General features: G+C 36.0%; 1 protein-coding gene across 4 annotated transcripts in view; it reads right to left on the bottom strand.

Moving 5' to 3' along the window:
* SUGCT (succinyl-CoA:glutarate-CoA transferase) overlaps window positions 1-23,640 on the bottom strand; it is a 315,428-nt gene that overhangs the window by 267,594 nt on the left and 24,194 nt on the right. For all 4 annotated transcript variants that reach the window (XM_056483688.1, XM_056483689.1, XM_056483691.1 and 1 more), the window contains exons 7-8: window positions 9,179-9,270; window positions 712-855 (exon numbers count right to left, since the gene is read on the bottom strand). In XM_056483688.1, coding sequence (XP_056339663.1) covers window positions 712-855; window positions 9,179-9,270 — 236 coding nt within the window. The remainder of the gene's footprint in view (window positions 1-711; window positions 856-9,178; window positions 9,271-23,640) is intronic.

Below are 23,640 nucleotides of genomic sequence, written 5' to 3'. Positions count from 1 at the left end.
GCTTTTTAGAAATTATAAATCATTGCATCAGTGGTGTTTAAATATTCAAAGAAGAGTTAAAGTTCTCATTATTTGTAGTATATGCTATATCTTTCATTATAAAAACAATTCTGCCTTTAATGCCTAGGAATAATGCTGCGTCTTCAATCTTACTTCATTCTTTAAGTCCCAGAGCCAAAAGGCAGACCTCCTGGATTACATTACTTTGAAACTTGCGTGATCCTTTAAAACTCTGGGTGATTTTACACAAGTTATTCAATTGCTCTAGAAGTAACGTTACCCAATGCCAAAGCCTTCCTTTCAACACTGGTTTCACTACTTAGGCTGTTCTGTCTCCAATTACTCACTACAACTGTTACAATCTCAATGATATTATAAACCTTGATTAACCTTTGTTTTCAAAGAACATGGGAGTCCTTTGCTGTGGTTTTGGTTCACCAATTTGAAATTTATTGATATGAGAGAGGATTAGGAAGAAGGCAAAACAGGTTTAATTTTAAATGCTGAAAACCAAACTTAGTGCAGTAGTAACAATAATCATGTTATATAAAATGGTTGCTACCAGAGTGGCATGTTAAGAGAATGATCACTAATGTCATTCTTATTGTTGTCATTAGTTATACTAACCAATGCACGTTAATTTATATACAAGTGGTATTCTTAGGTTCAAACATCTACACAGCAAAAAGCAGGTTTTTTTACAACTCCTACCTGAGTTGACAAGAGATTGCAGTCAATGTGTAGTCCTCTTCCCGTCTTATACCTCTGAAGTAAGCCGGCCATAATTGCTCCATATGTGTACAACCCAGTAGCGAGGTCTGTCATTGCTACTCCTGGTCTAACCGGCTCACCATCCTAAAGAAAAAGAAAACACCCCAAAATGAAACAAGACAAACAAAAAAACCAATAAACAATTAAAAGCAGGAAAACAAGCAGAGATAGTACAATTGTGTAGGATGGTATTGGCATGAAAGAAATATGGTGGGATGATGCCTGTGATTGGCGTGTTGGAATTCAGGGATATGGATCATTAGGAAAGACAGGCAAAGGAGACAAGGAGGCAGTGCTTCCCTCTTTGCCAATGACCAGCTGGAGCACACAGTTTCACTGAGGGTGTGTGGTGGTTTGTAATGGGATGTATGTACAGGATGGATGAAGAGCTGACTGAGAGCACAGGGAGAACAATTGCAAGCAATATTGTAATCCTGCTACATGCCCATCCAGGGAGATGGAATGGATGAGGCTCTCAATAGATAGATTGCAGTGGCCTCACATTCACAAGCCCTGGTCCTCATGGGGGGCTTCAGCCACCTCAGTATCTGTTGGAGAAACAGCAACATAGAACCATAAGCTGTAGGAAATTATCAGGTTCAAGACCATCTAGGGAACCTGAAGGTGCATAAGCCCATGGGACTTGATGCACATTTGTAGGCTAAGCCACCATCTATCATATTTGAGAAGTCATGGTAGTAGCAGGAAGTCCCCACTGACTGAAAAAGGGAAACAGCCCCCATATTTTAAAAAGGGTAAAAAAGAAAACCCAGAGAACTATGGGCCCACAAGTGCCCTATTCCTATCCAGCAGGATTATGGAGCAGATTCTCCTGGAACCTATGCTAAGGCACATGAAAAATAAGCAGGTGATTTTTGACAGCCAAGACGGATTCAACTATGGGCAAATTGTGCCTGACAAATTTAGTGGCCTTCTATGATGGGGTTACAGCAGTAGTAGATCTGGGAAGAGTGAGTGATGTCATCTACTTGGACTTGTGCAAAGGATTTGACACCATCCCACATGACATGCTTGTCTCTAAACTGGCCGCCTGGTAGATAAAGGAATGGGTTGGATAGTTGCACTGAGTTGCAGTTAGTGCAAGAAATTATTTAGTGCAAGAAATCTTTGAGTGAACTCATGTATAAAAACTACCACTGAAAACCAGGTATTCTTGCAGCATGTACACAAAACTGCCACTTTGTGATGCCACACACTGCAAATCATGAAGGATTTCTCATACAACTTTTTGTCCCAAATAACATAATGCTTCAACTCACCACTGCAAAAGGAAAAGAGATAATGTTAGAGACAAGAGAAGCTAGTGAAGACTGAACTTTATTATGTCTAGAAGCCAAAGGCCTAAACAATTTCTATAGTATGCTGACAGAGGTGTCTGTCTGTTTAGAAGGCAGAACCATATTGCTTCATTCTTCTCACACTCTTTTGTTCCCACCTCTTCAATTCCTCTCCAAGCCAAAGCTCGTTTTTGTATTTTTCACTATACACACTCCAGGTTTCTAGTAACAAAACAAAAACAAATTTTTGTTTACACGTGTAAATATTATACATGCAAGTACGTGCAAATTTATCTCCTTCTGACTGGATTCACTGAAAAGTTGTTTGTTCAAATATCCTTTTTCTGTATGCCATCCCTTTTCTAGCATCAAGGGAACAATCTTCATGTTGTATTATGTATTTCAGAACTTCTGTAATCATTGGCATGACATACATCCCCTCTGAAATCAATGGTCAAATGAACTTATAATTTCAGCCCAGCTAGGCTTTTATCATAGTGCTTCTTCTGTAATATTCTCCATTTCCTACTCTGAAAAGTTTGAGGTCAGGTGATCAGACTATCACAGCTTATCACAGTTCCTTATTTTGAAGTCTTACTTTTTGTTTGTTTGGGCTTTTTTTTAAGTTTTCAAGCTTTGAAGAAATATAACAGTGCAAAGCTAATGAGACTCTTCCAGAGTCAAGTAAGCCTATCATAAGACAACTTAAAACCATTACAATTGATAAATAATGACTGTTTGTCAAATTATCATAAATGTATTTAAACCAATTCAGCATTAATTCAATAAAATTAAATTTACAGAATTATTTTAATCAGCCATGTCTAAACTGCTAAGTGCAATTATTGTAATAATAATCTTCTAAATATGACTGCAATAATTGTTTCTTGATAATTATTAAATAAAGAGTGCCTTGGCTTCATGTAAGAAAACTTTCACCATCATTTTTCCTTTCCACTATGAGGATTTACACAAGTCCAATATCAAGTCATATGTGTTATTATATTTTTCTTTAAAAATTTTTATTTTATTATCAACTGCGTTAATATAGCTATTCTGAAACAAAAGACAGTAGGACAATATTTTAGGACAATATTTTCTCTATAAGATGGAAAAAGCTCCATGATATTTTATTCATATGATGAAATTGACTAAAAATTACAAAATCTGTATAAAATACACCAAATTAAAAAAATTTTAAAAAATTACTCTCATTCAAACCACAGTAAGGATTAATCTATGACTATCTATAGCCTAGATATCCATAGGATGATACATAAACTACACAATATTAAGGTGAACACTGCTTTAGGAAGTAGTACCCTTTTGAAGAATTTCTTATTTCTTCCCTCTCCAGACTCTACACTAAGCACTTCAGCTTCCCAATACAAAACACAACTCAAAGGTCCCAGCTATTTACCAACCTCATTGTACCCAGCTTTGGAGAAAACCAAGAACATTCGTTCTTCACTTTTATATGCACAGGCCTACCAAGAACACTTATTAGCCCATGAGAAGGTTTTTGCTCCTCAGAGCTACTACAGATAAATAAAAGGAAAAAAACCAACAAACAAAATGTGGGAGTCAGCCTGATTGGTATTCCAGGTCAGGCAACTATTACTAAAGAACAATTGTACCCCAGCCCTAGGCCTTGGGAGGAATTTGTTGAGTTATGGTGATCCCAGAAGGGAAAGTTCCATTGAGTTACGGGATCGCCTATGTTGATGCCTCATACATATTCCTAACCTTCATTTTCCAGTTGATCATCGCCACTCCCAGTCCCTAGAATGTTCGCCCTTCCTTGTATCCCCATTGGCCCTCACCTGATGCAGTGTTCCACCCAGCCTACCCCATTGGACCCTACCTTCCCTTACTCCACCTCTGCACCTTTCCCCTATACCCATTGGACCCTAAGCTCGACTCCACCCCCTCTCCTACTCTGCATTTTAGTCTTGACCACTGGCTCCTAAGGAGACCTTGTCCCCTTAGTTAGTATATTTGGATTTTTTGGCCTCGTCCCACTTTTACTTTCATTATTATTAAAGTGTTTTATGTTGCTAAGTCATGGTCATCACACCACTCTTCTTTCATTTTTGCCACTATTGCCCTGATAGCTGAGAACCCTAAAAAGTATTGTCGGGGACCACCCTCAACCCCAATACAAAAAAACCGCAAAAACCAAACAAACAAAACCCAAAAAAATAAAAATCTCACACATCATAAAACCACTCACACTTACAAAAACACCCAGCCAAAACAAAAAAAATACCAAAACAACTCATATTATCTGTTGCAACTAATCAGTTTGGTTAATTGTTCTTTCTTTATTATAGCTACTTCATTGCATTCACTGGGTTAAGAAGAAATTAAAAAGACTTTTGATTTTGTGAACAGATATGCTGCAACATTCTTAGTTTGAAAACACTTCCCACTGTTTTCAGTGTCATTAATTACACCCTCGAAGGAGAACACTACCTTTTGAAAATGGAGAAATTTGGATTATTTTAATATATTTGTTATATTTGTCCAGATAAATATAAAATACCTTTCCTAATGCTTAAATAATATCCTATCTAATAATTAATATCCTATCTAATGCTTAAAAGCTAACACTTCCTTTGCCTCAGTAAAAAGTTTACCTTTTATTTCTGACCTTAGTTCGTATTTCTTTACTTTCACTATTGCCCCTTACAGAGCACTCTTACAAACTACTAGCACTATACTGCTATGTTGTTTTTAACATGTTGGCTTTGCTTTATCCTAACACTCTGCATTCAGAAGCAGTCCACACAATTTCTAGCCATCCCTGGTCTTTCTATCAAGACTGAGGACTAGCTGCTTTACGTGAAGGATAAAGCTACACACGCACAGAAATACCTTCATTTAGACAGAGCTTCTACCCACACAGCAGTACATTTGTGTAGCTCACATTATACCAGTTACCTGGGCAAAGTAAGTATCTTTAATTCAAGCAAGTTATTTCAAAAGTGACTAACACCACCACCCTGCCAGACAAAAATTATATTCTTGTTCTGTTAGGAAGACCAACAGTAGCCCTAGCCAGGGAAAATGTGTCTTAAGCAAACAAAGCTGCCATCCAGCCTTGTGGGCCGGCTTGAACCCTAAATTAGGTGCAGCATCAGGACTTGCCCTTTCCTTATTTGAAAGGATAAAGATTCATACCAGTAGAACAGACCTTTTGTTTTTAAATCACTGTGCTTTGCTATTGTGCAATCTTGTAGTTTACACTTTTGTTCCTAATTTTTGCTGTTTGCTAAATTCCTAACAATTTGTCGACATATTCTGGTCCAGATATACCCACAACATGTTTGGTTTTTTATTGCCCTGAGTTTTGGGGTTTTTTTTCCCTTTGGCATTATTTCTCTTCCCAAACTTACATCAATAATAAAAAAATCATTCATTTAAAATGAAAATTGTTTTGAAATGACATGCTTAATAAAAGCATTCTACGTCCAGTAGTCTTTACAGATGTGAAATAATTGCTGAAGCTAATATGAACCAGCAATGGCTGTATTTTCCAACAGCTCTGAGGTATATATACACCATGCATATTCTTTCATAACAATTTGTTTGGTAGTAAACCAAAGAATGGCCTTGCTGGGTTGCAGATTAAATTCTGTCTCATGTTCAGTAAGACAAAAATGCTTTTTTTCCTCAAGAAAGAATACACCACCAGAAAGGTACTCCAGATATTGAAGACCACATGTAATAATAATCCACTAGGAGATGGAAGGGGATTTGTAACCAAATTGGGTTTTATCTAATTAATTTCAAGTTATTGCCTTGATGAGTCATAGAAATTTTCATCAAATGGATATTCATCTGGCACTGATGTATCTGAATATATTAAGTAAAAGCTCTCTGTTCATCAAATATGAAACTTGAAACTGGTGTTTAACCAGGAAATATCTATAAATTATGTTGTCCAGGACAATAAAATTGTAATCAGTGCAAACTTTGTCCTTTAGCATATTTTAACTTATGTAAAGAAAATCTGAATGTGTCCTGAAGCAACTACTTTCGTTCAAAATGGATTTGTGTTAGAGTTTTACACAAAACAGATTCCCCTCATAAACACAATAGAATTTCAAATTTCACAGGTGTGATACACTTCTAATATAAAAATAATCAACTACATATGTAAGAGCTTGAATCACATGCAGGTTTCTGGACACTAAACTGTGATTTAAAAACACTATTCTACTATGCTTGGCTTTGTGCAATCAGCAAAAGCAACGCTAGCACAAATGCAGTTGTTTGTGCCAATAATTTTGCAATATTGCAGAAGCTATAGTTTCAGTTCAAGGTTCAGAAGCATTTCAAAATTATTACCATTAAGTGATACCAGGGGAAAAAAAGAAGGAAAAATAAAGCAAACTCTTTTGTTTTGGTTTGGTTTTTTTTAATAGACAGAAAAGAATATATACTGCTGTTGGATTATACATTTTTGTATAAGTCAGATACAGGAAAAAAAATTTAATGCCCTATTATTCAAATGCTTTCTTAAGAACTGTAAATATTTATACCTTTACATGAATAAGTATACCTCAACATTAAACAACACAGTCATGTATGTGGATGCTTTCTTGCTGCTGCTCAGATCCATTAAAATTTGTCTGCTGCCTCAGCTGATGCCTCTAAGACCATCCTGAAAGAACATTCAATGGTTTGTTTACCAAACTGGCATTTCCAAAGAGCACTGTTGCACTGATGATGTTATGCTGATTATCTATAGCTACTGCAGTTAAATAAAAAACCAACACCATCTGTTATATTTTTTTTTCTTTTTCTTTTCATTTTCAGTTTATAAGAGTGGCCTTTTCTATTTTATTCTTAAAAAAAAATCTGACCCTAGTCTACCCTTTCAAATGAACTTATTACTTTTAGCCCATTAATTCCATGTTTTCTAGTCAGCAAATAATTTAAGCTTTATTTGAAAAAAAAAAAACCGACATGAAATTCTGTTTTCTTTTTTCTTCAGCCACTTTTCTACATGTTTACTGAAACAAAGTTTTCTACTTTTGTTCAGACTTAGTTTTGTGAAACTTTAAACACAATTCTGTCAGATGAGCATAAATGTAAAAAAATGGAACATTTTACTATTAATAATACTTTGCTACTTTAAAGTAACTGTCAAACAATCATACAATATGATTTTACAGTAAATGATGGGTAAGTTTTCACTACAGCAACAAAAAGCACATCTGTTTTTTTGGAGTCATTGACTACTTAAGTATTTGAAACAATACTGTCCCTCTACACATCAAAAAATGGTTTTGAGAAACTGAGGAAATACTACATAAACAACTTCAAATAAAGAAAAATAAAAGTTTAGTATGTTTATTTTAATTATGCAAAAGAGTGACTGAGTTTGAATGAATTGTTAAGAGGCCACCACTGAACAGATGAAGCTGTTACTAACAAGGATTCCTATGATTATATTACCTCAGGTCTTGGTGAGGTGATGCAAACATCTGGTTTTCCAGTAGATCTTAACACAATCTTTTAATAAAATCCATCTTCATAACAGCCACTAAGGACTATTACTTTCATAATATAACTTGCATGCAATTATTCACTGTAACAGTTATTTATTCTGGTATTCACATATCATTGCAAAGCTGTACAAAAGTCCTGTGTTTTTCAATCTTTCTATAAACTTTTCTTTAAGTTGTACTAACATCTTCCCCTTTCTAACCATTTTTATTCCGTTTTATTTTTGATTGGTATATTTTGAGGTGTGCATGAAGTTTCTGGCATTGCATTGGAAGCATTAACCTCCTTTCTACAGACACAATATTATATTTACTTACACTACAATTACTGTGATCAGCCATTGCTTAGTGCATATGTGCATCATATATTTGAAGAGACTGTAAGGACTGCACTCAACTTCATGCCTTCTCATGTTCTGAGATGGGGCATCCTATGAGTACATACCAATAACACAGCAGAAATGGACAGTCTCAGGAAACTAGGCACAAGATGTTTCAGGTTACTCAGTCCAAAAATGCTTGGTTTTGACTTTTTTTCCCTAATAAAAAGGACAACTCTGGTAACAATATTTGCCAGAAGTACAAACTTCTGATGTTTGCCATTGTTCTCAGTAGAAAACAAGACTCTTGGCAGAATATCAACACTACAATAGAGTTGTGTCCAGATCATGTGTGGTTAGCTTTCAACAACCTACTCAAACATGAACAGCTGACACTTTGTGAATTCCTTGTCTATCTAGAACATGCAAGTAGTGTGCTCACAAAATCTGCACTACTGCCTCCAGAGTACCAGGAGCACTGCCACAGAACAGTATCTATAATTTATAATGCATAGAACAGACTTGTAACACTGCCTCACTTGAAAAGGGACGTTTGGGGACCACACTCCCTGCATCTGTAGGTGATTCAGGATGGCTTAATTAAATGCTTATTTGACCAGCATTTTTCTGAGGTGAAGACACATGTTCTGTATACCTCTAGAATCCAGATACTAAACTACTCTTAAGCTTCCTGCACTGCCACAGCTACCAAAGATCTTGGGTGTCAGTGGGAATAGTAAGCACATAAAGCTTCTCCAGAAATACACAGCATCTGTCTTCCTATTTGCAGACAGAATGATTTAAAAACACACAGCTTTTGTCAGATTTTTCTGGATAGCTTCACAAGTCCCACTTTTACAAAGGGAATATCAATATCTAAGCATCAGTGAGACTTCACACTCATAGGTATGGTTCAATCATCCAGCTGTCAACAATGTTGACAATGTACGAGAGTTATTACAGCCCTTGAAGTGACTACAAGTGGCCATTAACAGGTTAGCATGTGTTGTAAATTTATTCACTGGAGATTTAGGATTTTTCTTTTTTTCTTTAATTTTCTGTTTCTTGAGCAATTTTCTTTACAAGCCAGGAGTGAGATACATGAAGTATATAAGTTTATTATTGCCTTAGATTCCCAGAGATGGGACCTCTTGTTGGACTCAAGAGGGTTTGCACAACAGATATGTCAGCATAGGCTGACTTGCTCCATGCAGCAGCTAGTTTTGGTATATGGCACAAAGACTCTATGAAATTTGTAAGTTATGCACTGTACCTCATGCCCTGTGATATGCATGAGACCAGAAACAGCAGCAGCAATGGAGTCATATCCACCTCTCTGAACCACTGGACCAGTCTGACCATAACCTAAAAGAGAAACAGAACAATTACTAATTCAATCAAGGATAAGTACAACATAAACTATTATTGCTTTTGTTAACAAGCTGTCCAGATTGTACAACCAATGAATGCTATCGTATTCTATTTATTCCTGTGCATTTTTAAGAGTAATGTTAGGTGTATCCTCTGTGGGTTAAGGATGTTTTTGATCTCAATTCTAGACAGGCTTGTATCCCTGCTATGTTTCACTCCTTTCAGATAAAATTTCCTTTTTAATTCACCGTGTCGGCTGAGGTTGTACTCAGATGTCATTTCAGAGAATCTACAGTACTTCTACAGACCTACAGTTCCTGTCCAACAGGGCCCATCTTGCCTGTGTTATCTCCACTCTATCATAAGGATACCTTGAATACCCCAAACAATACTAAAATCATGACACTATGGTGTGGACGCATGAATTGTTCCTCCCCCCCCCCCATTTCTGTTACTTTATTCCTGATCTAAACAGAGCTACCTCAAAACAAAACGTTGTTTTCAAGAGATGGCAAGGCTTTAGCAAGTACATACAATTTGTTTGCAAAGAGTTAGCATCAATGAAATCCAAAATACTGAGAATTTTTACTGAACTACCTAAATACAGTTTTGTTCAGCTGTATAATTAACTTAAAATAAACAGCTGTAGCCAGAAGGATGCTGTCTTACTTCTCTTTGCTATAGTCATCATGTTCTTCCAACAACAACCACAAAATCTTCCAACTGAGGAGGTCTTGCACAAGCAGCTGAGTAGATCACTGGAACCAGTGACCACCAGCACAGAGGATAGAAGTCTACAGGGTAGAAGCAACATATATGATTGATCATTTCTATTAGTTTTAATAACAGCAGAACCCTCAATAATCAGATTTAAGTACTTGTGCTCCTCAAAGAGGAAGCACATTCAAAGCTATTCTTGTGCTTTCTTTTCTGATATCTCTAAGAGAAATTCCTTGGAGCAGTTACAAGATATTTGACACAGACAAGATTCCTAATTTAACTTTAGTTTCAAAACAACATTTCTGTTTAATTCTTACCTCTGAGGACGGTATTAGAATTACATTATATCAACATCTATTGCAAGGTAAAAATTTTTGAATTTCCTAGATTCCTTTCCATAATTTGGCTGGAAAAAATCTTCTCTAGATACAGTCTGTTCAGTAGACATGACAGTCTAAACATTGGCTTTGTGAATTAAAGCAGACAATTAAAAATCATTTTTCTTTGATGTAATCTACCCCACTTCCTCCACTTGACAGATGCTGTTACGTGTATAATTCATAAATTACTCCTAATATATAGTACAAGAGGATTATGATGACTGAAAACTGGAGTTAAAGCACTTTGTTACTCCAATTAATTAATCATACCAAGCAAAACAATATCCACTTACCACACAGATTTCCCCATTATACCACAAACTATCTCAAACTATTGTCTGATATTTTTCTGGAGACATGAGATCCATGTTGTGCAAAACTGTAGAGGAACTCAACTCCTACCCTCAGTGGCACGGGGAATAACAGAATACTACAGCCAATTCACTGACTTTATCAATGTAGCTTCAAAACTAACATTTTGCAAGAAAAAAACTCAGCACTTTTCTTACGGTCAAATCTGTGCCACTACTCACAATAGAGAAGAAAAAACCTATCAGTTTACCCAGCTTTATTTGAAATCTGACAACAGCTGACTTTGAGATCCCAAAGAGAACTCATGGCTTATCCTTTCATATTTATACTCTTAAATTTAGCAAAGGCCAGTGTATTCAAATATAAGAGAACTAGCAAATAAAATATACTGGATCCACCCAAAAAATGTTCCAAAGAGCTCTAACTAGGCATATAGCATTATCTCATTGGAATGAACTGTAGAATTAAAACCAGTTAAGTGTGTGGGGCCACTTCAAAAGCAAAGTCTTGCTCAATAAAAAAAAGTACTCAAAACAACTTTAATTGAATAGAGAAAAGCATATTGAAGTAAGTGAGAAACTACGTACTGGCCTCAATTACTAACAAAGAAAAGACATCTCAACACATCTACTCACACAAATGTTTTCATAAACAGCAAACATCTGAAAATTAAACATTTAGTCTGTAGACAGAACAACTATACAATACTTTGCAATGCTCTTCTGGTAAGCACAAACATCCATCCCACAAACATTGAATCCAGGAAAGGTGACAGGTGACAAGATCTGCATTTTCCTAGAGGAGTTGCACCAAGAAAAATTTTAACTCCTTTTTAGACATTGTAACAGCCCAGTTTCAAGATAAAAGGTATCGTTTAATGGCTTTCTGGTCAGGATTAGAACTTGTATGGAGTGTTTAACTAATCTTCATAGGTCACAATAGATTAAAAAGAAAAAAATATGTAATTCTGCTTTTGATCTGAATTCTGAGTGGACAAAGCTAGTGTGGGCACAAAATCTATTGTCATTGGAAATGGTTTGCCCCAGGAACCATGGATATACAAGATTTATGGAGGAAAAAGCATAGTTAAGTGAGACTTAGCTATTGCTAAAAATGAAAGATCTCATTATCCAGAAAAAAATCAAAGGCTGAGCATTCTTTTCATGGTCAATGGAGCAACGCAGTGCAGATGTTTTAGAAATAACTATAAACATAAACACTGAAAGTTTGAAGAAGAGTCCAAAATCATATAAAAAAATATTCAGCCTGGTACACAGATTTTACAGTAACTGCAATATATACATACATATGTACATATATATGTATACATACACATATAAATATATAAAATAACTCCCTAAAGATAAAAATGCCACCTAAAGTTTATGTTTGCCCGAATACCCTATGTTCTCTGATACTTAATTCAGTATGAAAAGCATAGATTTGCAATTACACCCTCAAACCTACATATAAGATCCTATTAAATAAAATGTAGTTAGTGGTTTAGAGTTTAGATGGAGTGAAAAATACTTTAGGGTGAAAAGATAATCCCAGCTTAAAACAGAGAGAGTGGATTTAACAGTGATGGTCTCGGAAGGTAAGAGAGCTGTTTACACTCCTGCTCCCCTTTAGTGGTGTTTATCACCATTATCTACAGTCAATATTTAAATAGTCTCTGCCAGTAAAGAATTTATTTTAGATCCATAAGTTCAATGTAGACATTTTTACATGGGCAATAGATTTGAGAGAGACAAAATAATTTAAATTTTAATTTAATAAAACTAAGTGTTTTCTGAATCATTTCAGCTTGGCAGGCAGCTGCCTAGATTCTAAATTTCATGTAAAGCTTTAGATTTGCATAAAACAGAATCTGCAAGAAACAAAAGAAAGTTGCATCACACTAAGCCCCTATTCATCTCCCAAAATCCCCATTCTCTACTTTGCAGTAGGAAGACATGATTTCTTCTGATACCTGTCACATCCTCATATGTCTAGAATTCAAAGTCATTGCAGTATGAGCCAGTGTTCTCTACTGCAAAATGTACATCAATTTCACAATCAAACTGAGTATAAGACAATAACCTCCAGTTAGATCTCCAAGTGCTTCCTAAAAATTGTCATTGTCAAAGCATTATTTAAACTGCATAGCAAGCTTTTGAAATTGCCAGAAACAGAGAATCACATAGAATCACAGAATGGGTGGGATTGGAAGGGACCACAATGGGTCATAGGGTCCAACCTCCCTGCATAAGCAGGGTCATCCTAGACCACATGGCACAGGATTGTGTCCAGATGGTCTTTGAGTATCTCCAGTGAGGAAGACTCAACAGCCTTTCCGGGCAGTTTTTTCTAGTGCTTGGTCACCAGCAAAGTAAAGAACGTGTTCCTCATTTTCTGAGGAACTTCCGCTATATCAATTTCTTCCAGTTGCTTCAAGTGTTACTTGGCACTATCAAGGGTCTGGCTCCATCCTCTTGGCACCATCCATTCAGGTACTTAGAGACATCGATGAAGTTCCCTCTCAATTGTCTCTTCTTGAGACTGAGCAGGCCCAGTTCCCACAGCCTGTCCTTGTAAAAGAGATGCCGCAAGTCCCTTAACCTTTCTAGCCCTCCAATGGACCCACTCCAGCAGCTCCATGTCGCTGTTTCACTGAGGAGCCCAGAACTGGACACAGCACTCCAGATGTGCCTCACCTGAGCTGAGTAGAGGGTCAGGATCACCTCCTCCACCTGCTGGCAATGCTCTTCCCAATGCACCTGGAGACCATTGGCTGCCTTGGCCACAAGGGCTCACTGCTGGCTCATGGACAGCTTGTTGTCCACCAGAACCCACAGGTCCTTCTCTGCAGAGCTGCTTTCCAGCAGTTTGGTCCCCAGCCTGTGCTGGTGCAGGGGGTTCTTCTTCTCCAGCACAGGACCCTGCAATTGTCTTTGTTGAATTTCAGGCACTGCTTTCTGCCCATCTCTCAGTCTTCCAGTTCTTCTCTCCCATCTCTCTCAAAGCCCTTTTGAAGACCATTTTGAAGCCCTCTGGGGTATGTGCCACTCCTCCCAGCTTTGTGTCACCACTGATCTTGCTGAGGAGGCATCTGCCCCTTCATGGAGTCACTGATGAACAAATTAAACAATACTGGGCCGAGTACTGAGCCCTGGGGGACACCATTAGGGACAGCCCCCAGCTAGACCCTGTGCCACTGACTACAACCACTATTTATTTATTCAGCATAGGGACACCTAAATCTTCCTGTTCTGACCCTGCAGCCAAGTCTTCTTCCACATAAGAAAGTGTAGAAACCTTTACTCCTTGATGTTTTTTCTGAGCAAGAAAACTTAACTGGCTATGAGAATTATGAAAGAACTGGTATTGGCTCCTTTGTGTCAGCTTAAGGGAAGTATGGGCCTTTACTGGAGGCATTTGCAAAGCAAATGCCACATCTTTCCAGCAACAATCCTGCACCCTTAGCTCAAACTAAAAGAGACTTTAACCAATTGGAAAATTCTGAAAAACAGAGGATGCTAAATAGAGCCAGTAAAGATAAGTTTGAACATGAAAATTTTAAAGAATTTTCTTAACCAAGATCTCCACTACTACTCATTGCTTGTCTGCAGCATTACATAACATGTGAATATTCATAATGGGACACGCTTAATATAACATAAAAAAATTTATATCTCTCTGTTCCTGTATCTACTTTTCTTTTAATATTTGGGCAAATATCACAATTAAAATTTTATAAAATAATGTGGCTAATATGTAATACTGCAGTTCACAGTGGTTTAAAAAAGTCTCCAGGTGTTTGATGGCCAAACCTTTGATATGGAGCTACAAGAGAAGACTTAAGTTGCCTAAAAATATTTAGAAAAACTGAAAAACTATCATTTCAAGATAAAGAGTAAATTATAATAGCATTACAATACTCATCACTAGCTGGGGGCATTGCAGAAGTAACTTTATGCAAGACACTAATTGCAGCTGACTGAAGATTTATTTGGTAAAGTGAATTGAGTCATATAAATTTCCTGAGAATACTGGCAATATATACACATTCCAATTAAATCTAAGAGTGAGATTGCTGCTATTATCCAATTAAATTTCATTGGTATCAATATACCATGATTCCTGACAAATGGAAAGACTAAAAGTATTTCTTTCTCCCAGATATTTTTAGTTAAATCAGACACACATATTAAAAAAAAAAAAAAAAAAAAAGCATTCTTCAATGGGAAATAAATCTTAGCTATTTTTCTAGGGTTGGTATGACATTCCTCCATGATGAAACAGGACCAATTATTCTGAAACATGGAAGTAACTTGTAACACAACAAAGCTTATATTTCTAGGCTTAGTGTGCAGAAGGCATGTGATGGCACTCAAGGTTTGGAACATAGCACAGGAAAAATTATAATACTTTTAGGCATCATATGGGACAAAAGTTTGGGGAAAAAAATAACATGTCATAACAAACTACTGTTAGTTTATCCACTTTTAAATGGTCAATATATTTATCACACAAGAGAGACATAATTTGCTCTACAATCCGCTCTAAATGATTCTGTTCTGAGGAACAGAAATAAATATTATGAAGCAAGAAAGGTCAGGCTGAAGATTACGAAAAAAAAAGTTGCTGGACTGCACAAAAGTGTTACTACCCAAATTGCCAAATTCTCAAAATGTCACACATTTAAAAATGCTAGCAAAAAATAACCCAACTCAAACCTGTTTCCAGAAAGAACTCTGTTAGCAAAACAGACAAATGTGCTCTTACAGGTTTAGCTTTCTAATACCATGTCAGCTACAACATAACTTTATTTCATTTTTGCCAGACAACACTGGGATTTTTAGAGACATTCTTCATAAATTTTTAGAAAGCAGGCAAACCAATTAAACAACTTTGTCCCAGACCAAGTTGCATGTGTCTGTAGATTCAATGCTATTCCAAGATGTGTACAGAACACACATTTGGACATCCTATTTCCTTGCCTAGGAGTTACTGATGATACAATGACAGAATTCCTTACATGTATAAAAACAATTCATTTTGGCTAGGAGCTGCCTGAAAGCATCTGGGATAAACAGGCACTACTGTGTTGCAATATCATCACTTTAGAGAAAATCACCCTAAAAGAAGTATTTTTACATAGGTTACTTTAGATTCATTCGGGATTTTTATGAAGATTAACAAAAATGTTTCTACATTTCCCAGCCTGTTGTGCATTTGATTTGTATTTCATGAAATTTAACAGCCCAGGATAGTGGCTCACAAACAATTTGCACCTTCAAAAAAACAACTGAGAAAGAAGTAAAATTACTAAATGCACAGAAACTGGAAAGGGGAGACGAAAACTCATTCAACACCTGAAATTGCTATTCTCACTTGTTCAATACAATATGCTTTCAAGCTAATAATGCCCTCATAATTAAATCTACAGGACAGCATCAGTATGATTTTTTGTGTCATAAAAAGAAAGGTCAGCATTTCTCATTATGACCTGTGTTCAAAATATTTGTATCACATGCAAGAGAAAACCAAAAGCCGTAATTTCTGCACTTCTTCATGATTTGACAGCATGATAAAACTTTTTGAGACCAAATATAAAACACATTGTACTAAAAGGACAGGAGAAACCAACAAGGAGACGTTGTCAACACAGACCAATTCCCTGTAGCTCAATTCCCAGATGACAAATGACATTACAAAGTCAGGCTGTATACGATATTCTGAGCAAAACATAGAAAAATATGTTCAACATAGGCATTTCTACAAATAGGAACTAAGCATTGTCACAAATTCAATCCAGATAGATGACTATCCCTGCTGAATAACAAATTAATGAGAAACACCTTTTGGCTTGTTCTACTGCCAAAAGAAAATATTCAATTAAAGACAGCTTACATCTTTACTTAATAAAGATTAATGAAACAAGCAGAAGAACACAAGCAATTCTCTGCTATGACAAAAGCCAAAGTCTAACAGACGCATTATATGAAACTTTGCAGTGTCAGAGCTGCCAAATGCGTTAGCGAAACGAGTAACGACTTTCGGAAAATGCTTGCCATGTGTTGGTCAGAAGGAAAGGAAGTACAACTTCCTGAATAGGCAGGCTTACAGGAGATCAGAACAGATACAAGAAAGGTGAAGTCAGAGAAAACTGTCAAGAGAGATGAAAGGATGTTAAAAAAAAATAAGCCTTAACTCAGCAAGCATAAAATCTGACCAATCTGATAAAAACATTTCATTTCCCAATTGATGATTGCAAATGTGTACAATATTTATTGCTTTTACACATGTTGATTTAGATATTCTAACCCTGTCTTTTGAATAAAATCAGGTGTTGGAAGGCATAGATATAACAAAATTGTTAAATCAAGCAACTCTGTTCTAAGATTTAGCTACTGGAAGACTAGAAGAGGACAAACAACAAGCCTCTGCCAGTTGTTCAACTCCATTCAATTTTCATGTGATCTGGGTACCCAGCCTCACCCAACTCCTCTTAAAGCACCAACCACATTTCTGGGATACAGCCACAGACTGTTTCAAACAACAAAAGTTCCACTTTCAAAAGGCTTTTAATCAGCCTGCTAACTTCTAGGCGCCATATTTTCTAGCTTTATAACATGCCAAATATAAGTTACAAGGAAGCAGTCCTTCCCTCCATAGCTCAAAATGTAATTATCCAAGAGATGCTATCACTTTCTTTTGCTAAGTTAGCAAAAGCTTAAGTCGTCTGTCTCTGAATTTCAAGTAGGGTCACTCTTCTACATGATCTAAGAAATTAAATGTGTCATCACGACCATTTCCAAAAACAAAATTTCAATTCAAAGCTTTTAGACGACTGAAATTAGGTACCCATACTTTAATCTCCACCTTAAAGGAGGCTGATAGACACCCAAATTCTCCATTGCTATTCTGGGCTTACACAAATACTCCCAGCTGAACACACTTAAAAGTAACAAATCACTCCTTGTTCCATGCTTGATACAGATACAGCTGATATTAGGACTACAAATATTTATATAGTGAAAGCTAATATTAAAATAGTGAAGTGAATTACTCTCAGCAACGTAGCCCTGGCATTTCCCCAGAACATCCAGGTTGCAAAACTTGCACAGAAATTAGTTAAATACTGAGGCAAGCTGTCTGTCCTTACCTACTTTACTAGGATTGCTCTACCCACTCAACTCTGCCACACTATTATGACTAAGGTATGGGAGCAAATATTTGTGAGAAATATCTGGCTAATCTGCAAATCAGTCTGGAGTCAACAAAAAGACAGCACACTTCAGCTGAACAGATACTAATAATCTTACTATTTCTTATAGTGAAAAAATCATGTAAAATTAAGAAGTACCTGTAAGGTGTATTTTCTATGAATATTTATGATGCTATAGCCAAGCAATGTAGTGTTAGGGTAGCCTCAGAGTCTTCTGATAAGGACATGATTATCTATGACCCCATGACAGAAATGTAAGGTAATTACTTAATTACATAATTATTTCTCATCTGAAACAGGTGATGTACTTTTAAAATGGGATACTACCTGAATAGACATCCATTTGCTGTGACTGTACATAGATATGTTGACAGAAAAATCTGTGCAGCAGTGTCCAAGGAAGGAGCTGACCTTGAGCAAAAACTTCCCCTGGGGGTTCCATGTCTATGGCTTAGAATACATACTATGACCATGATTTCTCCCTCTAAGATCAAATACATAGTGCCTCAGGGACAGAAGCTGGAAAAGCATATCAAATGAATTCAAATTCAATATGTAATTGTTTTTTAAGCTTTCCAAAAGTTTCCTCAAAAATTTTCAAAATAAATCTATACAGTTTAATTCCCAAAGAGGATTAAGTCATACAGAATGTAACATAGTCTTAGAATTCCAGGCTGTCATGGCAACCTTTGCAATAACTTCATTGTTACTTTTTGAGCCTGATTTTAGTTCTCTTGAGTCTACACACACAAAATATGCAAACAGAGGATACAGGATAAAATACATGGTCTGAAAATAAATATATTTACTCTTTGCAGTTTTAATCTTAAAAGAAGTTCAATTAATTAATAAATTCATTCCCATATATTTTAAAATCATTATTTTATTTTGACAGAAATAAAAGAAACTAACAAAAAATATATAATATATGTTCTGAACAGGCATATGATTTATAGCATCCCTTCTTATTTTACAAAGAATATAGTTTTATATGAATAAGCAACTTGTAGCTGCAATTCCATAAAATAATTTTGGAAGATGTAGTCTCTTAAAAGAGATTACAAAATTTAGGCCTCCTATTTTCCTCTTGAAACTGCAGTCAGGTCATTGTAAGGCACGATCATAATGGCACTAGTTATCCTTACCCTGACTTTGCAATATCCACAAGGACCCTACTGGAAAAGAAAGCCATCCTCTCTGTTAGAAAGCTTTTCTAAATGCTTAATAGGAATCCTTTATGCAGAAATTTTAAGTTACTTATTGTTCTATGTATAACAGACTCTTCTTTTCTCTTAACAAGAGCTTTTACTTACAAGAAGAATTATCCACAAACCTATTCTTATTACATCCTTACTCACAGTAACATGTGCTACTTCCTAAGTTTTCCATACAACTCACAGATCAATGGGTTTAGCTGTTGGCATAAACACTGGGATACAAAATGCTGTTAATGATCAGGAACATGGAAAAGTGGCAGATACTAACACTATTTTAATTTCTAAAAATGATGAAAAACAGGCTATTTTTCAATAGTTTGTGTCTTCTACACCCAAGACTGTTTTCTTTCGTTTGCTAGCTACTGGCAGTGTTGTATTTTATAACAGAACTCTAAAAACACAAGTAATGAAAACCTTATGCTTACTTGGAAAACATTTTCAGGTCAACAGCAGCTACTTACAGTCTTCCTACAAATCTAACAACACTCACAGAAAATACTGTGAAAGAGCACAACAAAGACACTGGATCTTTTCACCATTTTAATTAGCTATACTTGCTGCTTTGGTGAAATCACAAAATCTCACCATTTGAAACAATGAAACAAACCAAACAAAGAAAAGCTGCTGCAATCTTCATGAAGCAAGTCCATCAAAGAAAAGGCAAGGAAAAGCAAGCAAGGCAAGACCTTTTTCAAGCAAGGAAAAAAGATAAAGCAGATAAGAATGTTATTAGACAGGAGATTCCTTAAGAAGTAATTAATTTGGAAATGAGCAGAGAAAGTTTTAGTAATAACAAAATATTCCATGATCTTTTCATGATCAAAGTCTTCCCTTTAGACTGTTAGAACTCAAACACAATAAATATGGCTTTACAAAAGCCTGCTGTGTGGCTTCTGAAGATGCCTAAAATCTTCCAGCTTTATTTCTGTTAACTTAGCTAGGCACCAGTCCAAGCATAATAGCTACTGAAAAATAAACATTAAACCATCAGTAAGTGTCTTCACAGTTGTACTGTGCTGTTCATATCCAGGATTTTCAGTGTCTAATCTGGTTTCATTCACTGTGAACTAACACAGTGTTAAATCTTACAGTTCACAGGCTCTCGGTCTGATATTGTATTCTTCATCAGGACAGAGTCCAAAGTTCTCAAGTTTGCAGTTTTATACAAAATACTGCCACTTAGATGGAAAAACAAGCAGTAGAGTGAGAAGGCATAAGAAAAACATTACTTTCATGCACTGCTGAAAGTCAATACTTAATATTAAAGTAAGGAAGAATTATGACTGGTTCATTAAACTTTTTATATGCTTCATATTGAACAAAGAATAGGAACACAGTGTTTCAGAAAAGCACTCATTTTCAACTGTTTCTTGTTCCTAAACTCACAGTATTTTGGACATTCAGGCTATGTGTGACTGAAAAAATAATAGTGGAAAAAACAGCTAAGCCCTCCTGCTGGGATGCTAAATGCCAGTACAAAAGAGTAGCTCAATCATTTACAGGAAAAAAAAAATTAATGCATTCTAGCTGCTGTTGACATACTGATAACAGAAGCAGCACAAAGTCAGACTTAGTGTCACTCAGCTAAAATGCCCACCTTCCTGAACGTTTCAGCACATCTGAATCCTGCAAGGATATCAATCCAAACAACAGAAAAGGGATTCTGTCACTCCCCTATACTTCTCAGTAACCCTTTTTTCAATTTGCCACCTCTCAGTCTCCACCCTTTTCATACTTGTTTGTGTTACTGATACATTTCAAGTTTTTGGTGTGTGTCAATGCCAGAGCCCTTTATTATTTTAGAAGTACTGAAAAAACCCTGCAAATATAGGGCAAATGCAGCTTTCCAGACCAAATTGCACTTCATACTTAAATGCAAAACCACTTACAGAGAAACACCTCCAAGAAGAACAATTTTACCAGGAAAATAAAAGTTTTGTCAATACAATAACTTATTTGCTAATGGCTTCTGCCAAAACAACTAAACCAGTCAGCGTTAGCACCTCTTCACAATCCTGTCCAGCACAGCTGTGCTGACAGAAGCCTGTTGTATAGAAAGCAGCCTCTTGCTCAGTTCCAAGAAGTTTGTCAAGCAGCTGAATTTTACAGAAGCCTCTCTTCAATAGACTTGTTTTGGCCTATGCTAATTTTGCAAGCAGTAAAGAAAAACCTATAAACCCACCAGCAACAGGAATGTGCTTTAAGTAGGAAAATTTTGGTTCTGCATCTTGACACAGCGTAACTACATTGATCCTGTAGAAGGAGATATCCTGAAGTTTGGTTTTATGATAAAACACCCAAAAAAAAATGCAACTTTGTAGTACTTATATTGCCGTCACTCTAGAACTGAATACACGTTTTTGTGCATGGTACAAGTTAGAAAAACATTGTTGCCATCACCATTAGAAAAGCATAAACACTCCAAATTCAAGCCCATTTTGTTTCTCCTCCAATTAAGAGCTACCAAGCTTAATTGCTCTGCAACACACCTCAATCAAATCGTGCTTGCTCACATTTTACTCTGCAACCTCTTGACAGCTCATGTTTCCAAAGGGGCTGTAAAATCATATTTAAAGGGGTTTAAGCATAGAGCACCGCAGAAATTTGAAAACAAATGGAGACTCAAGACCAGCTAGCTGCATATTCTGTCTCCAGAAATGGAGAAAGACAGATGACAAGATGAAGAGGTGAAGCCTAATACTACTCTTAAGTACTATCCAGGTTCCAACAATTTACAGCTGATAGTCTTCTTGATTAAGTAAAGTTAATCAACATTTCTCAAATCAATTGCTTAGGGATAGAATACTTTAGGTAGGTAGACACTTCAAAGTTACCTAATCACAACATGAGCAAAAAAATAAAGCAAAAAGGAAACTGAGACTTTTGAAAAACATTACAATGCTTTTAGCACACAGTCCCAAAAAATTCAAATCCTATGAATCAGGCTTTTAAAACATATGTTTTTTAAAAAGAAATATGAAAAATATGTCAACAATAAAAGCAGAAGTAATTCAAAGTAATCCCATTATTTGTCATCTGTTTGCTAGTCTGACGAGCAGTAGAATCATTGTTTCCCAGTCTTCATCACAATCATTAGGAATTTTTTAATTAAAAGTAGATATCAACACAAAATAAACTAATTCTTTATTTAAAAAAAAAAAAAAAAAAACCACCGAATGCATTTCTAATCCCAGTAAAGAGAAAAAATAACCCTGGTCTAATAGACGTACTTAATGCTTTTTGCTTTTGTCTAGAAAAGCATGAGGTAAATACCTCCTTACAGATGGATCACCTTTGATACAAAACAGCTGGAAAGATTTAGGAGATCTTCAAAAAGAAGCAGCAGCAGAAATTAAGATCAAATTCTTCATACGCCACCAGAAGGTACATCCTGTTTGTGTAGCTGTGTTTCAGTAGAATAGTAATAGGTACCATGAGCTAAGAATAGAAATTTAAAACTCCCATTGGTCCTCCTCATTTAATTCTGAATAAAGAAGCACAAAACTATCTAAACATGTACTGCCTAATGAAGCAAGTCCTTAAAACATGATACTTAAGGGCTATTTTCAGAAGCATCAGCCATAGAGCTGCCTCACTATAAATCAATGGACATCTATTTCCAGAATTTCATTCCTAAATTTTTTCAGGTACACAAATTATCTTTTGATCCTAAAAAAGTACTGAGAGAAAATTAACACTATGTATTTCTACATCACCATGATAAATGGCTCAATCAGTTCAGCCACAAAAGCAATGCAGCTAAAATACTTGAGGTCAAATTTACCATGCTGGTTTACAGAGAGCTCTTGTTTTTGTTTCTACAACACTATCAAGCTAAATGTACTCTGAGTGGCCTCAAAAGTTCCCTTTTGTAAGGGAAAGAACCTACATAAACAGATCAAAGTAGTTCTCTCATGGAATTTATGTAGCAGAACTATGCATCACCTAAAACCACTACTGATACCCCCATGCACTGCTGTGGTGATTGATTCCTTTCTCAAAAATAAGAAGTATTTCTTCATTCACAGGACCAAGTGACTTTTCTTCTTTTTTTAAAGTCGTAGTGGAAAAGTACTATTTTGACATCACTGGAGTAGTATTTGGATATATGCATTTCTGCCAATTAATTTCCAAGCAATCACTTTGCCTCTTTACACTGAAGTTTTCTAGTTTGATGGCTCAGCCAAAAGGAAAAATTGACACAACTTAAATACTGAAATGGCATAGGATTAGTTTTTCAGGCTAAAGCATAAGTCGGTTTAGCTGTCTAGAAAGAAATTAGGTATCTTGAACTCATGAGATAATATAAAATTCTTCCTCTTCCACATTAAGTTTTATTAAAATATTAAATTGTAAAAATTCTGCTTGCAAACACTGTATAATAAAAATAGAGATTAAAATTGTCTCATCAGTTTCTTTAGTGGTTTTATTCCTATGGTGAAGGCAGGAATAAAGGAATCATAGTTTAAAAAACTGTACTACTGCCTGGAAGTATAAGGGGAACCAGCTCCTTGGCTTTGAT

Source organism: Oenanthe melanoleuca, chromosome 2 (assembly GCF_029582105.1).
Source record: "Oenanthe melanoleuca isolate GR-GAL-2019-014 chromosome 2, OMel1.0, whole genome shotgun sequence".
Taxonomy (NCBI): Eukaryota; Metazoa; Chordata; class Aves; order Passeriformes; family Muscicapidae; genus Oenanthe; species Oenanthe melanoleuca.
This window is presented reverse-complemented; position numbering and strand designations above follow the sequence as displayed.